Here is a 15,205-nt window from a genome sequence, read left to right as displayed (position 1 = left end):
CTCCTTCAGTCTACATGTAGGAGACCAGGACCTGCTGACTGTTACAGCTCTGCATCCTGTACAGTGTACTTAGTACTTATAGTACTACATGTACTACATGGCAGCCATAGACAGGAAAGGGGAGAGAGAGGTAAGTCATGCAGCAAATGGCCGCAGGTCAGACTCGAACCCTGAGTCCCTGCATGTGGGCTCCCGTTCTACCAAGTGAGCTACCCAGGCGCCCATGATTTATGAATTATTTTGACTGAACAGTTGAGATCAACAGGAACAAACTGGTATGTGTCAAAGTTTAGTCAGGATGCTGTTTTAAAAGCATTTTGATTTTTATAATGGCAGCAATTAATCACACCCATCTTCCCTGTTCAAATGGACCCGGCCTCTTTGGCCTGTTAATAAAGCACAAAGTACAATTTATCATCCAATTCTATTTCACAACTGCATTACAACTCATTACCACTACATTCTACATTTATCTTTGGAATTTATGGTGAATAAACCTAATTTACATGAAATTACACCTAATTTTGGAGTAAAATCTGTTATATATAGTATACTATTTAAAAGGTGTTTGCATTTTTATTTTCTACTCAAATAAAAAACTAAATAACCTTTTTTTTTTAAAGATTTTGCTGAACCATAATCTTTTAATTTTAATACAAAAATCATTTATAAAATGAAGCACAAATCAAGGAAAATATTGAAGCTGATAATCCTCCAATGTTAGGCTCCGTTTGACATTGTTGCAAACGGAATATCCTTGTAGATTTTGGACTTTTAATCAGACAAAAAAAGACATTTGACGATATCAGCTTAAGCTCTGGGAACTAATAATTTTTATTACAAAAAAAAATTGGAAGACATTGGTTAGATGCAGCCATAGTCAATAAAACCAGAGGAACTTACCTTCAGATGAGAGCTTCGTGAAATCTGCCACAACAGAATCCAAGTTAGTATTGAACTGAAACCGTGTGCAGGAGGTCTGAGTTTTATTTCAGTCTGGCTGTAGCCAAGTCCTGGTTGCAAAAGACCAATCAGGACTCCCCCGGACTTTTCCCCGTCCAACAAAAACAACCAGAGTCTCAACGTTCAGTTCAGTGTGACCACACTGTTCTTCTTGTCCTGTCTCTGAGTTCGTCATCATGTTGAAGATGGTTTCAGACGTTGGTGGAATGACTCATTAATGAATGAATTACATTTATTCAAACATTGTAATTAAAAGGTAATTTGCTTGAGTATTTCCATGTTCTGCTACTTTCTACTTGTACTCCTCTACATCTCAGAGGTAGATATTGTACTTTTGACTACATTTGTCTGCCTCGACGCAGCGGTCGCAGGTTCAACACCGATTCTCTCTGTCCCCTTTCATGTCTTCATCTGTTGTGTGGAAATAATGCATAAAATGCCCCAAAAAAAATATTAAAAAACAATCAAAAACTTGCTTTCTATCTGGTCTCCAGCAGGGGGGGACTCCTTAAACCTGCTATCTATCTGGTCTCCAGCAGGGGGGGACTCATTAAACCTGCTATCTATCTGGTCTCCTGCAGGGGGGGACTCCTTAAACCTGCTTTCTATCTGGTCTCCAGCAGGGGGGGACTCCTTAAACCTGCTTTCTATCTGGTCTCCTGCAGGGGGGACTCCTTAAACCTGCTTTCTATCTGGTCTCCAGCAGGGGGGGACTCCTTAAACCTGCTATCTATCTGGTCTCCAGCAGGGGGGACTCCTTAAACCTGCTTTCTATCTGATCTCCTGCAGGTGGGAGACTCCTTAAACCTGCTTTGTATCTGGTCTCCAGCAGGGGGAGACTCCTTAAACCTGCTTTCTATCTGATCTCCAGCAGGGGGGGACTCCTTAAACCTGCTTTCTATCTGGTCTCCAGCAGGGGGAGACTCCTTAAACCTGCTTTCTATCTGATCTCCAGCAGGGGGGACTCCTTAAACCTGCTTTCTATCTGATCTCCTGCAGGTGGGAGACTCCTTAAACCTGCTTTGTATCTGGTCTCCAGCAGGGGGAGACTCCTTAAACCTGCTTTGTATCTGGTCTCCAGCAGGGGGAGACTCCTTAAACCTGCTTTGTATCTGGTCTCCAGCAGGGGGAGACTCCTTAAACCTGCTTTCTATCTGATCTCCTGCAGGGGGAGACTCGTGCGGTTGCTAAAGGAGGTCGGTTTCTATAGAAGTCTCTGAGAAAGTGACCCACTTCTCACTTGATTTATTACCACAGTCAACATTTTCATAATGAGTTTATTGTCTCAATTGCTAGTTTGAAGTCTTCTGCAACACAGAGTGATGTTCATTTTCTGAATTATTTGTGTCGTTGATTTTTAAATCGGCGATAAAGCGGGGGTGTTTTAGGACGTGGCTATGATATGATTGCCAGTGACAGTGTGTAACGTAACGTAGAGTGTAAGCAGCTCCTCCCTCTCGTCTAAAATCGCCACGTCCTCCACCAGGACGGCTGCGTCCTCAACGGCTAACTCGACAACTCAGAGCACCAATGGGTGACGTTACACATGCTCTGTCCATTAATATACATTTTATGTACCCAACTGAATACGAAGGAGGTAAAATGAGCACAACCTGACACATCTACAGCAGACAAATGCAACATACACCTTAATGCAGCAAGAATATTCATCCAGAAACATTACATAGAGGAGAAAAAACATTTTACCGCATCATACACACTTATACTTTAAGCACTTTCACTATACATAGTCTTACTTATACTTTACCTAATGTAAGTTACATTCAAGGTTCCAGATGCAGGACTTGTCTACTTGTCTGTAGTATTTCCACTTTTTTAAGGCTTAACCCACTCCCTTGTACACATTACATGACGTGTTTCTTGAGAACTTCAGGTATTTCAGCGTTATAGAGAATCTTCTGTATAAAGTATTCCTCTGTGCCAGAGAGCATCAGGAGTCAACTGTTGCATTGGGTGATGTCACACACACTGTAATTTATTTTGTCTCAATGCCCAAATACTCACCGGACCAAAATGTGGATTAATCTACCACTGGAACAGTCAGCCCGCCACAGAGAGCAAACAAGTCTCCAGGCTTTTACTCCTAATACACATCAAGGTTATAATAGTTTGAATTTAAAATTATTTTGACATTTTGGTGACTGTATGTAACTTTTTAATGTTTCTGAAGCTCTGTCATTTTTCACCATGGCCTTAACCCTTGTATGGTATTCGGGTCAAATTGACCCATTTCAGTATACATGTTTCTACCTGATATCAACGTCCTTTCCTTATTCCCTGTGATAAACATGTATTCCTGACTCAGAACATTATTCTGGATATGACACTTATGTTGTTTCCATAGTGGATTTTTAACATGAATTATAACCTTATGACAAAAAACGAACCCCACTTCCATGTTTAATAGTGTTCTAGTAGAGACTGATTGCATTCCCAATATACGATTGCAACGTATGTGCTATCTCAATTGTTTGAAATTGAGATAAAGACAATATTTGTTAATAGATTATGAAGTAAAATTTTATTCCGGAATTGTTTTAAAACCCCAAATAAGTCCCGGGTCAGTTTGACCCGAGGGACACGAGAGGGTCCCGACAGTGAAGGCAACACGAGGGTTAAATGACCTGTAACAGCAAACGAGACAGAGACGAGACAGTTGAAAGAATGCTAGTTTTATGTAGTTTTGAGAATGATAAGACATCTGCTCGGGTGCGATTTTTTTCTCGTGAAGTTGCAGAATGATTTGTGACAGGTAGACGGGGCTACAGTAACATATTCTGATGACCAGGTAAAAGCAAGCAGGAGATTTCTTTATAGAGGACTAATTTATGTTATTTTAGAAGTTGTCTTTTGTGTGATGGCCCTATGATCACACATAAGATAACTTCTAAAATGCATTTTACAACATGTTGGGATCTGACACGTCCTCGCTCGCCATCGCCAGATCCGTCCGCTGCATCTGGCGTTTGTTATTGACTCAAAGTCTCCTTTAACGTTAGGTCTGGATTCGTGGTCTCACTTTTGGACCCTCTCGGGACCCTCGTCCAGCCCTTCTACATCTGCTCGACCCTGAGTGTCCCAAACAGACGCTGAACGGGGAGTTTTGTGTCGGTATCTGATTGTCACGTTTCTTTTTATGTCTGTGGTATTCTGTTGGTTTTAACCCCCCCCCCCACACACACACACACACACACACACATATTATGTCTGATTGAACGCTAAATCAGACGTTACTCAACAGTGACTCAGTACTTGAGTAGCTTTTTCACCGAGCACTTTTTTACTCTTACTCAAGTAATTTGGATTCTAATAATAATAATAATAGGGCGGCTGTGGCTCAGTGGTAGAGCGGTTGCCTGCCAATCGGAAGGTTGGTGGTTCGATCCCCGCCCCTGCAGTCATTGTCGAAGTGTCCTTGGCAAGACACTGAACCCCGAGTTGCCCCCGGTGCTGCGCATCGGAGTGTGAATGTGTGTGAGTGTATATCTGATGAGCAGGTGACACCTTGTACGGCAGCCCCGGCCACAGTGTATGAATGTGTGTGAATGGTGAATGTTTCCTGTAGATGTAAAAGCGCTTTGAGCAGTTGTTAAGACTGGAAAAGCGCTATATAAATACAGCACATTTACATTACATTTAATAATAAAATATTCTTACTTGTACTTGAGTCATATTATTGTGAAGTAACAGTACTTTTACTTGAGTACAATGGCTACTCTACCCACCTCTGCAGAGGAGAGACGGTGTTGTCTCTTGTTTGGTGAGGGTGTCAGAGATTGTTCAACCCACCGGCGTTTGAGTCAAACGTTACACCGCACTGTCCCATCGAGCAGACGCACTAGAGACAGGCTACTTCCTGTTTACCGCTCCGCTAACTTAAATGGGGATTCAGTGATTTAACCCTTGTGTTGTCCTCGGGGTCAAAAACAAAAATGTGACATTTTCGGCCCGTTTTTCAGACTTTGTTTTTAGTTTTTACGACCACCACCTTATTAGTTTTACCACTTTGTGGAATTAATGGTAAAAATAACTCTCATTTATAAAGAATTATGCCTAATATTTGAGTTAAAAGAAGCAGAAATTATGAATTATTTTGACTAATAGTTAAGATCAGAGAAATGAAAGTGATTAATTGTATTTATAAAGAGCGTTGGAAGGAATCCAATCAATTTTGTTGTAATTTGGTTCAAAAGAAACTCATATTTCAGATATAGACATTTGACCTGAGGACAACAGGAGGGTTGATCATACGGCTCTTTCCAGACTTTCCAAATTATATCGAACCGAATAGATCAAATCCTGATAGTGGACGAGTCATCTCGGGTGTGTGGGTGGGATGCTCGAAAATATATATATATAATACATATTTACAGATTATTTATTGTACCATGTGCGTCTTATAAGAAAAGTCTTTTTCTTTGTCTATAGTCAAATGTTTGTTCTTATATTTTATTCCTATCATTATTTCATGTACAATTCACATGTTTGCTGTGCTAAAAAAACAATTTAAATTGATTTTATTTATAAGTTGCAAAGCAATTGTAGAAAGGTTTTAAAGAATGAAGACAGGATTAAAATTCTTCAAAAAGGCAACAATTTGGAGGGTTAAAAGCCAAAATATTTTAATATATTTTAATGCAATTTCACCAAGTTTAGGGAAATCAAACTACTGTTATTATTAAACCAAACACCAAGATTACATTTTAATTAAGAAAGTGCATCTAGCCCTCGTTCTACTGTTTCTGGATATTTCCATCGTCCAGTATGATTGTACATGTCTAGCTATTAATCATGTATCAGAAAAACAATATAAAAAGATATGCATGCACATAACACGTAGGAGGATGACGAAGGAGAAGAAGAAGACAGAGCGCTGTAAGTGGAGACCTTAAGGTGCTGAGCTGTTGCGTTACTTTGGGGTTCAGAATAAAGGCCGATGTACATCTCAGCAGATGAACTAATGTCAGTTTGAGACGTAGTAGAACCTGTTGGACCAACCCCACCATGGAAAGCACCACCAACTATTCCACCGATAACACCACCACCACCACCTCCACCTCCTTCTATTTCTGGTTCTTCAACATGTTCTTAAATTTTTTTTTCTTTGTAGTTTTTGTAGTGGTAGCTCTTGTAGCAGTAGTAGAAGTAGTAATAGGGACTTTAATTGTTGTAGTGGCAGGTCTTGTAGTAGTAGAAGTAGTAGTAGGGACTTTAATTGTTGTAGTGGCAGGTCTTGTAGTAGTAGTAGTAGAAGTAGTAATAGGGACTTTAATTGTTGTAGTGGTAGCTCTTGTAGTAGTAGAAGTAGTAGTAGGGACTTTGGTTTTTGTAGTAGTAGAAGTAGTAGGGACTTTGGTTGTTGTAGTGGCAGGTCTTGTAGTAGTAGTAGAAGTAGTAGGGACTTTGGTTGTTGTAGTAGTAGCTTTGTAGTAGTAGAAGTAGTAGGGACTTTGGTTGTTGTAGTGGCAGGTCTTGTAGTAGTAGTAGAAGTAGTAGTAGGGACTTTAATTGTTGTAGTGGCAGGTCTTGTAGTAGTAGTAGTAGGGACTTTGGTAGTTGTAGTGGCAGGTCTTGTAGTAGTAGTAGAAGTAGTAGTAGGGACTTTGGTAGTTGTAGTGGTAGCTCTTGTAGAAGTAGTAGAAGTAGTAGTAGGGACTTTAATTGTTGTAGTGGCAGGTCTTGTAGAAGTAGTAGTAGGGACTTTGGTAGTTGTAGTGGTAGCTCTTGTAGTAGTAGTAGAAGTAGTAGTAGGGACTTTAATTGTTGTAGTGGCAGGTCTTGTAGTAGTAGTAGTAGTAGTAGGGACTTTGGTTGTTGTAGTGGCAGGTCTTGTAGTAGTAGAAGTAGTAGTAGGGACTTTAATTGTTGTAGTGGCAGGTCTTGTAGTAGTATAAGTAGTAGTAGTAGTAGGAACTTTAGTTGTTGTAGTGGTAGCTCTTGTAGTAGTAGAAGTAGTAGTAGGGACTTTAGTTGTTGTAGTGGTAGCTCTTGTAGTAGTAGGGACTTTGGTAGTTGTAGTGGTAGCTCTTGTAGTAGTATGGACTTTGGTTGTTGTAGTGGTAGCTCTTGTAGTAGTAGAAGTAGTAGTAGGGACTTTGGTAGTTGTAGTGGTAGCTCTTGTAGTAGTAGTAGAAGTAGTAGTAGGGACTTTAATTGTTGTAGTGGCAGGTCTTGTAGTAGTAGTAGTAGTAGTAGTAGGGACTTTGGTTGTTGTACTGGCAGGTCTTGTAGTAGTAGTAGTAGTAGTAGGGACTTTGGTTGTTGTAGTGGCAGGTCTTGTAGTAGTAGTAGTAGTAGTAGGGACTTTGGTTGTTGTAGTGGTAGCTCTTGTAGTAGTAGAAGTAGTAGTAGTAGGGACTTTGGTTGTTGTAGTGGCAGGTCTTGTAGTAGTAGTAGAAGTAGTAGTAGGGACTTTGGTAGTTGTAGTGGCAGGTCTTGTAGTAGTAGTAGTAGGGACTTTGGTAGTTGTAGTGGTAGCTCTTGTAGTAGTAGAAGTAGTAGTAGTAGTTGTAGTGGTAGCTCTTGTAGAAGTAGTAGTAGGGACTTTGGTAGTTGTAGTGGTAGCTCTTGTAGAAGTAGTAGTAGTAGTAGGGACTGTGGTTGACGCTTGGGGTGGGCATTGGCATTCTTTACCAAATTCTGGGTAAAACTCAGCAACAGTGGTGTCGAGAGGACACCGGGTCTCGGGAAACATCTTAAATCCTGGGTTCACTCTGCTCAGTTCTTCCTGGAGTTCAGCCAAAGTCTTTGTCTGCAGATACTTACCTTTAGTTTCCTCAACATTGTCGCCCCAGTGTGCGCTCGCCAGCCACTTCTTCTTGTTCTTACTGAAACAGCAGAATGCTGACCAGAGCATGGAAGGAATATTAACCCTGTTGTTAAGTTTGTTGTTCTCGCTGGGCTGTGCCCCGGTCACTAAGAAGGCTTCTTTCTTATTATTACTGTTGATGCAGTACTTTTCCATGATGCATTTGGTGCACGTCTCCATTTTTTCCCAGCTGCCGCCGTTAAAAGACACTGCTTGTGGAACGGCGTTCGTCAGGGTGAACGTTGAGGTCTGTTCATTCACATCAAATGCATAAGAATTTGGAAATAAATGGCCCCTGTTATACCTTTTGTCTTTGTTTTTATAATCATCATCAGTGGCCTGGTTGCGGTATTTGCCATCCCACATGTTGGTGGTGTCTCCTTCAAGCTGCAAAAGATGAAAGGCTCAGTCAGTGATTCTGGTAGTTTGATTGTCTCATACCAATTAAATACGAGTAAGTTATTTGGTTGCAGATTTATTTTGATTCCCAAAGTAACCCAAACCACAGTTATCTGATTTAGTAAAACCCAGTTATTTGTATGTTATTTATCATTTTTAAACGGGAAATTAACATTTCTTATTTGACATTTTTTGTAGAAAACTACAATGTATAATTGATAAAAACAGCTGTGAGAGGTAATTCTAGGGATCGGCACTGATCAGAGTTTCATAATCAGTCCCTCCAGGGTTTTGCAGCCTTTTTTTGAGTTGCAATGAAGTTACGAGAGACAGAGAAAGTTTTTTGTAAAGTTCTTGTTTTGGGGAGAATAAAACTACTCCGGGCTCAGGATGTTGCAAATGTTGGGCTAAAATGAAACTGCCTGGTGGATTTATGACCAAACATATTATTATTTGTGTGTGTGTGTGTGTGTGTGTGTGTGTGTGTGTGTGTGTGTGTTTTAATCTTTCACACACATTCATACGGTTTGATAAAGGACTTATTGGACTTATCATTGCACTAACAATAACGAGCGGAACTGACCTCAATTTAGGTTATCCTGTACGTCTCATCTCCGTTTTTTTCCTACATCCACCGTGTGTGTGTGTGTGTGTGTGTGTGTGTGTGTGTGTGTGTGTGTGTGTGTGTGTGTGTCGCGGGGGGAACTGAGCAGAGCCGACCGGATTGAAACAGCGGCCAGGGAAATCTCAGGTTAATTTGTGAAAAAGTTGTAGTGATGGGTCAAAATTGTGAGTCGCACCAAAGTCACGAGGATTGGTTGAATGTGCGATAGCAACATCCCGGAGGGACTGGTTAATGATTGTATTTATTGTATTAGATATTGTAAGAGAGAAAAACATACCTGTGGCTCCATCTTCCAAGGAGGTCTAGGTTTGTTTTCAATATTTTGTCTTCCTCTGTACTTGTAAGCAGAAAACACCGGGATCCTGTTCTCGGTGTCGTAGAGCGTCACAAACCGTCTCTGGTTCTCGTAAGTCTGGCAAATGATTTTGTATCGGTTCTGGTTCAGGATCCTCCCTCCCTCCAAGATGCCCGGGACCTGTGGCGGCGTTCTTCCAAGAAGAAACTTGTTACAGTCTGACATTGAGTTCACCACTTCAGTTACCATGGGAACGATGGACAGTAAGAGGAAGGCAGCGAGGGGCAGGAGATGCCCTCTCTCCAGGGAAGTCATCCTCACGGACTGGGTTGTCGGAGGAAAACACAAAAAAGTACACATTGGAGTTTGTGTAACCTGTTAAATAGCAGAGGTAACAGGAGAGACAGGACACAGGTAGAAGGACAGGAACACCCAGACCTCACCAAAGACCAGACCTGACCACACCAACCACAGATTCAGGGGCGGAGTAGGGAGGTGGCTTCTGGGGCCCCTGAATGGTTTCTTAAAAGCCCCGAAGCACCTGGTTAACACCTGCTTTTAATAGACAGAGAATTTTCTCCTGGTTCAGAAGACAGAAAGAGAGCTAGCCACTGTAGGTGCTAACATCATGTCAGTCTGCTCCTTCAGTCTACATGTAGGAGACCAGGACCTGCTGACTGTTACAGCTCTGCATCCTGTACAGTGTACTTAGTACTTATAGTACTACATGTACTACATGGCAGCCATAGACAGGAAAGGGGAGAGAGAGAGGTTAGTCATGCAGCAAATGGCCGCAAGTCAGACTCGAACCCTGAGTCCCTGCATGTGGGCTCCCGTTCTACCAAGTGAGCTACCCAGGCGCCCATGATTTATGAATTATTTTGACTGAACAGTTGAGATCAACAGGAACAAACTGGTATGTGTCGAAGTTTAGTCAGGATGCTGTTTTAAAAGCATTTAGATTTTTATAATGGCAGCAATTAATCACACCCATCTTCCCTGTTCAAATGGACCCGGCCTGTTTTGCCTATTAATAAAGCATAAAGTATAATTTATTACCCAATTCTATTTTACAACTTCATTACAACTCATTACCACTAGTTTTACATTTATCTTAGGAATTTATGATGAATAAACCTAATTTACATGAAATTATACGGAATTTTGGAGCAAAATCTGTTATAGTGGAACCGGTGCGGTATACTAACTGAACCATAGTCTTTGGATTTTTATTACAAAAATCTATTTAAAAATCAAGCACAAATCAAGGAAAATATTGAAGCTGATAATCCTCCAATGTTAGGCTCCGTTTGACATTATTGCAAACGGAATATCTTTTTAATCAGACACAAAAAGACATTTGACGATATCACCTTAAGCTCTGGGAACTAATAACTGATCAATTTATAACAAAAACAATCAGAAGGTTGAACGATGAAGACATTATTGGTTAGATGCAGCCATAGTCAATAAAACCAGAGGAACTTACCTTCAGATGAGAGCTTCGTGAAATCTGCCACAACAGAATCCAAGTTAGTATTGAACTGAAACCGTGTGCAGGAGGTCTCAGTTTTATTTCAGTCTGGGTGTGGCTCCAGCCGTATTTATTTTTCATCTTACATGTTTGATGGAAATTACACATTAGCCAAGTCCTGTTTACAAAGGAACACTTTCCGGGATCTTCCCCCATCCATCAACAACAACCATATCCTTTTGTTCACGTCCTGTCTCTGAGTTCCTCATCATGTGGACTTGAAGATGGTTTCAGACGTTGGTACAATGACTCATGAGTGAATGACATACGTTTATTCAAACATTGTAATTAGAGGTAATTTACTTGAGTATTTCCATGTTATGCTACTTTCTACTTGTACTCCTCTACATCTCAGAGGTAAATTTTGTACTTTTGACTCCACTACATTTGTAGTGGGTGGCCGCGGGTTCAACTCCGACCCTCTCTCTCCCCTTTCATGTCTTCCTCTGTTGTGTAGAAATAAAGGTTTAAAATGGCCAAAACAGCTTCCGATCTACCGGACAATTTTCGTTCCTACCCTCACCTGTGGTCACGAAGGCTGGGTCAGGACCCAAATAACGAGATCCAGGGTACAAGCAGCCAAAATGGGTTTCCTCAGGAGGGGAGGGGCGTCTCCTTTAGAGACAGGGTGAGAAGCTCAGTCATCCGAGAGGAGCTCGGAGTAGAGCCGCTGCTCTTTCGGGTTGAAAGGAGCCAGTTGAGGTGGTTCGGGCATCTGGTGAGGATGCCTCCTGGGGGGGTCCCTAGAGAGGTGGTCCAGGCACGTCCAGCTGGGAAGAGGCCTCGGGGAAGACCCAGGACTAGGTGGAGGGACGTCCAGCTGGGAGGAGGCCTCGGAGAAGCCCCAGGACTAGGTAGAGGGACGTCCAGCTGGGAGGAGGCCTTGGGGAAGACCCAGGACTAGGTGGAGGGACGTCCAGCTGGGAGGAGGCCTCGGAGAAGCCCCAGGACTAGGTGGAGGGACGTCCAGCTGGGAGGAGGCCTCGGGGAAGACCCAGGACTAGGTGGAGGGACGTCCAGCTGAGGAGGCCTCGGAGAAGCCCCAGGACTATGTAAGGGACGTCCAGCTGGGAGGAGGCCTTGGGGAAGACCCAGGACTAGGTGGAGGGACGTCCAGCTGGGAGGAGCCTTGGGGAAGACCCAGGACTAGGTAGAGAGACGTCCAGCTGGGAGGAGGCCTCGGAGAAGCCCCAGACTAGGTAGAGGGACGTCCAGCTGGGAGGAGGCCTTGGGGAAGACCAAGGACTAGGTGGAGGGACGTCCAGCTGGGAGGAGGCCTCGGAGAAGCCCCAGGACTAGGTGGAGGGACGTCCAGCTGGGAGAGGCCTCGGGAAAGACCCAGGACTAGGTGGAGGGACGTCCAGCTGGGAGGAGGCCTCGGAGAAGCCCCAGGACTAGGTGAGGGACGTCCAGTGGAGGAGACCTCGGGGAAGACCCAGGACTAGGTGGAGGGACGTCCAGCTGGGAGGAGGCCTCGGGGAAGACCCAGGACTAGGTGGAGGGATGTCCAGCTGGGAGGAGGCCTCGGGGAAGACCCAGGACTAGGTGGAGGGACGTCCAGCTGGGAGGAGGCCTCGGAGAAGCCCCAGGACTAGGTGGAGGGACGTCCAGCTGGGAGGAGACCTCGGGGAAGACCCAGGACTAGGTGGAGGGACGTCCAGCTGGGAGGAGGCCTCGGGGAAGACCCAGGACTAGGTGGAGGGACGTCCAGCTGGGAGGAGGCCTCGGGGAAGACCCAGGACCAGGTGGAGGGACGTCCAGCTGGGAGGAGGCCTCGGGGAAGACCCAGGACTAGGTGGAGGGACGTCCAGCTGGGAGGAGGCCTCGGGGAAGACCCAGGACTAGGTGGAGGGATTATATCTCAAACCTGGCCTGGTAACACCTCGGGATCCCCCAGTCGGAGCTGGTTGATGTGGCTCGGGAAAAGGGAAGTTTGGGGTCCCCTGCTGGAGCTGCTGCCCCCGAGACCCGAGACCGGATAAGCAGATGAAGATGGATGGATGGAAGTTTTACTTAAGGTTCCAGATGCAGGACTTTTGTCTGTAGTATTTTCACTTTTTTAAGACTTCACCCCTCCTTTGTACACATTACATGACGTTTTTCTTGAGAACTTGTTAGGGATGTTAGCATTGTAGAGAATCTTTTATCTCTCTCTTCCTCCGTGCCAGAGAGCATCAATCAGTCAACTGTTGCATTGGGAGATAAACACACACTGTTCTTTATTTTGGGTCAATGCCCAAATACTCACTGGACCAAAATGTGGATTCATCTGCCACTGTAAACAGTCAGCCCGCCACAGAGAGCAAACAAGTCTACAGGTTTTTACTCCTCATACACATCAAGGTTATAATATAATATAATATATGTATAGTTTTGAATTTAAAATTATTTTTGACATTTTAGTGACTGTATGTAACTTTTTAATGTTTCCGAAGCTCTGTCATTTTTCACACAATGGCCTTAAATGACCTGTAACAGCAAACGAGACTAACAGGGAAAAGAATGCTAGTTTTCTATAGTTTTAAGATTGATAAGACATCTGCTCGGGTGCGATTTTTTTTCTTGCGAAGTTACAGAATGATTTTTGACAGGTAGACGGGGCTAAAGTCACATATTCTGACGGCCAGGTAAAAGCAAGCAGGAGATTTCTTTATATAGGACTAATTGTGTTTTATTGTTATTGTAGAAGTTATCTTTTGTGTGATGGCCCTATGATCACACATAAGATAACTTCTAAAATGCATTTTACAACATGTTGGGATCTGACGCCGCAACACGTCCTCGCTCGCCATCGCCAGATCCGTCCGCTGCATCTGGCGTTTGTTATCGACTCAAAGTCTCCTTTAACGTCAGGTCTGGATTCTTGGGCTCCCTTCTGGACCCTCTCGGGACCCTCGTCCAGCCCTTCTACATCTGCTCGGCCCTGAGTGTCCCAAACAGACGCTGTTTGTCGGTATCTGATTGTCACGTTTATTTTTATGTCTGTGGTATTCTGTTGTTTTTAACCCCCCCCCCCTCCCCACACACACACACACACACACACATTATGTCTGATTGAACGCTAAATCAGACGTTACTCAACAGTGACTCAGTACTTGAGTAGCTTTTTCACCGAGCACTTTTTTACTCTTACTCAAGTAATTTGGATTCTAATAATAAAATATTCTTACTTGTACTTATATACTTGTTCATATTTTTCTGTAGTAACAGTACTTTTACTTGAGTACAATTTTTGGCTCCTCTACCCACCTCTGTAGAGGAGAGGAGCGGCAAACAGGAAGTAGCCTGTTTCTAGTGTGTCTAACTTAAATGGGGATAAAAATGATTTAACCCTTGTGTTGTCCTCTGCGTCAAAAACAAAAATCTTGACATTTTCGTCCCTTTTTTCAGACTTTTATTTTAGTTTTCACCAACACCACCTCACTAGTTTTACTACTTTTTGGTATTCATCGTAAATAACCCTCATTTATATAGAATTATACCTAATATTTGAGGTAAAAGAAGCAAAACTCATGAATTATTTTGACTAATAGTTAAGATCAGAGGAACGAAAATGATTATTGTATTATAAAGGAGCGTTGTAATGAATCCAATCCATTTGTTGTTGTAATTTGGTTAAAAGAAAAACTCATATTTCAGACATGGACATTTGACCTGAGGACAACAGGAGGGTTAATCTACGGGCTTTCCAGACTTTCCAAATTATATCGAACCGAAAGATCAAATCCTGATAGTGGACGAGTCATCCGGTGTGTGTGGGGGGGGATGCTCGAAAAATAATATATAATAATATATTTACAGATTATTTATTGTACCATGTGCGTCTTATAAGAAAGGTCTTTTTCATTGTATATAGTCAAATATTTGTCTTATATTTTATTCCTATTATCATTTCATGTACAATTCACATGTTTGCTGTGCTAAAAAAATAATTTCAATTGATTTTATTTATAAATTGCAAAGCAATTGTAGAAAGGTTTTAAAGAATAAAGACAGGATTACAATTCTTCAAAAAGGCAACAATTTGGAGGGTTAAAAGCCAAAATATAATTATTTTAATGCAATTCACCAAGTTTAAGGAAATCAAACTACTGTATTATAAACCAAAAACCAAGATTACATTTAAGTAAGAAGTGCATCTAGCCCTCGTTCTACTGTGTCTGGGTATTTCCATCGTCCAGTATGATTGTACATGTCTAGCTATTAATCATGTATCAGAAAACAATATAAAAAGTAGCATGCACATAACAAGTAGGAGGATGACGAAGGAGAAGAAGAAGACAGAGCGCTGTAAGTGGAGACCTTAAGGGCGGCTGGTGTGCGTTACTTTGGGGTTCAGAAGTTGTTAATGTCTGGTCAGGTGTGGTTTATTTTGGGGTTCAGAAGCTGAAGAAATGAGGATTTTTGATGTCTGATTGGGGGTAAATCAGGTTCAGAAGTTGCCGGAATAAAGGCCGTTGATGTCTGGTAGGAGGTGTTAGTTTGGGCTTCAGAAGTTGATGGAATAAAGGTTGTTGATGTCTGGGTGGAGGTGTTAGTTTGAGGTTCAGAAGTTGATGG

At 42.6% G+C, this 15,205-nt stretch overlaps 1 protein-coding gene across 1 annotated transcript; it reads right to left on the bottom strand.

Annotated features, from left to right (window-relative positions):
- Window positions 1–5,989: 5,989 nt before the first annotated feature.
- On the bottom strand, window positions 5,990–10,715 carry LOC116678914 (mucin-2). Its single transcript, XM_032508650.1, has 3 exons — window positions 10,601–10,715; window positions 9,094–9,435; window positions 5,990–8,179 (listed from the first exon to the last, which is right to left on the bottom strand). Exons 2-3 carry the CDS (start codon window positions 9,424–9,426, stop codon window positions 6,062–6,064), a joined length of 2,451 nt encoding a protein of 816 aa, XP_032364541.1. The 5' UTR covers window positions 9,427–9,435; window positions 10,601–10,715; the 3' UTR covers window positions 5,990–6,061.
- Between the last annotated feature and the right edge of the window lie 4,490 nt (window positions 10,716–15,205).

Source organism: Etheostoma spectabile, unplaced genomic scaffold (assembly GCF_008692095.1).
Source record: "Etheostoma spectabile isolate EspeVRDwgs_2016 unplaced genomic scaffold, UIUC_Espe_1.0 scaffold00008613, whole genome shotgun sequence".
Classification (NCBI taxonomy): Eukaryota; Metazoa; Chordata; class Actinopteri; order Perciformes; family Percidae; genus Etheostoma; species Etheostoma spectabile.
This window is presented reverse-complemented; position numbering and strand designations above follow the sequence as displayed.

Excerpts from the sequence above, each read along its gene's own strand:
- LOC116678914 (XM_032508650.1), bottom strand. The coding sequence starts at position 9,426 with ATGACTTCCCTGGAGAGAGGGCATCTCCTGCCCCTCGCTGCCTTCCTC. Across the intron at positions 8,180-9,093 it reads CTTGGAAGATGGAGCCACAG|CTTGAAGGAGACACCACCAA; the intron begins GTATGTTTTTCT and ends CATCTTTTGCAG.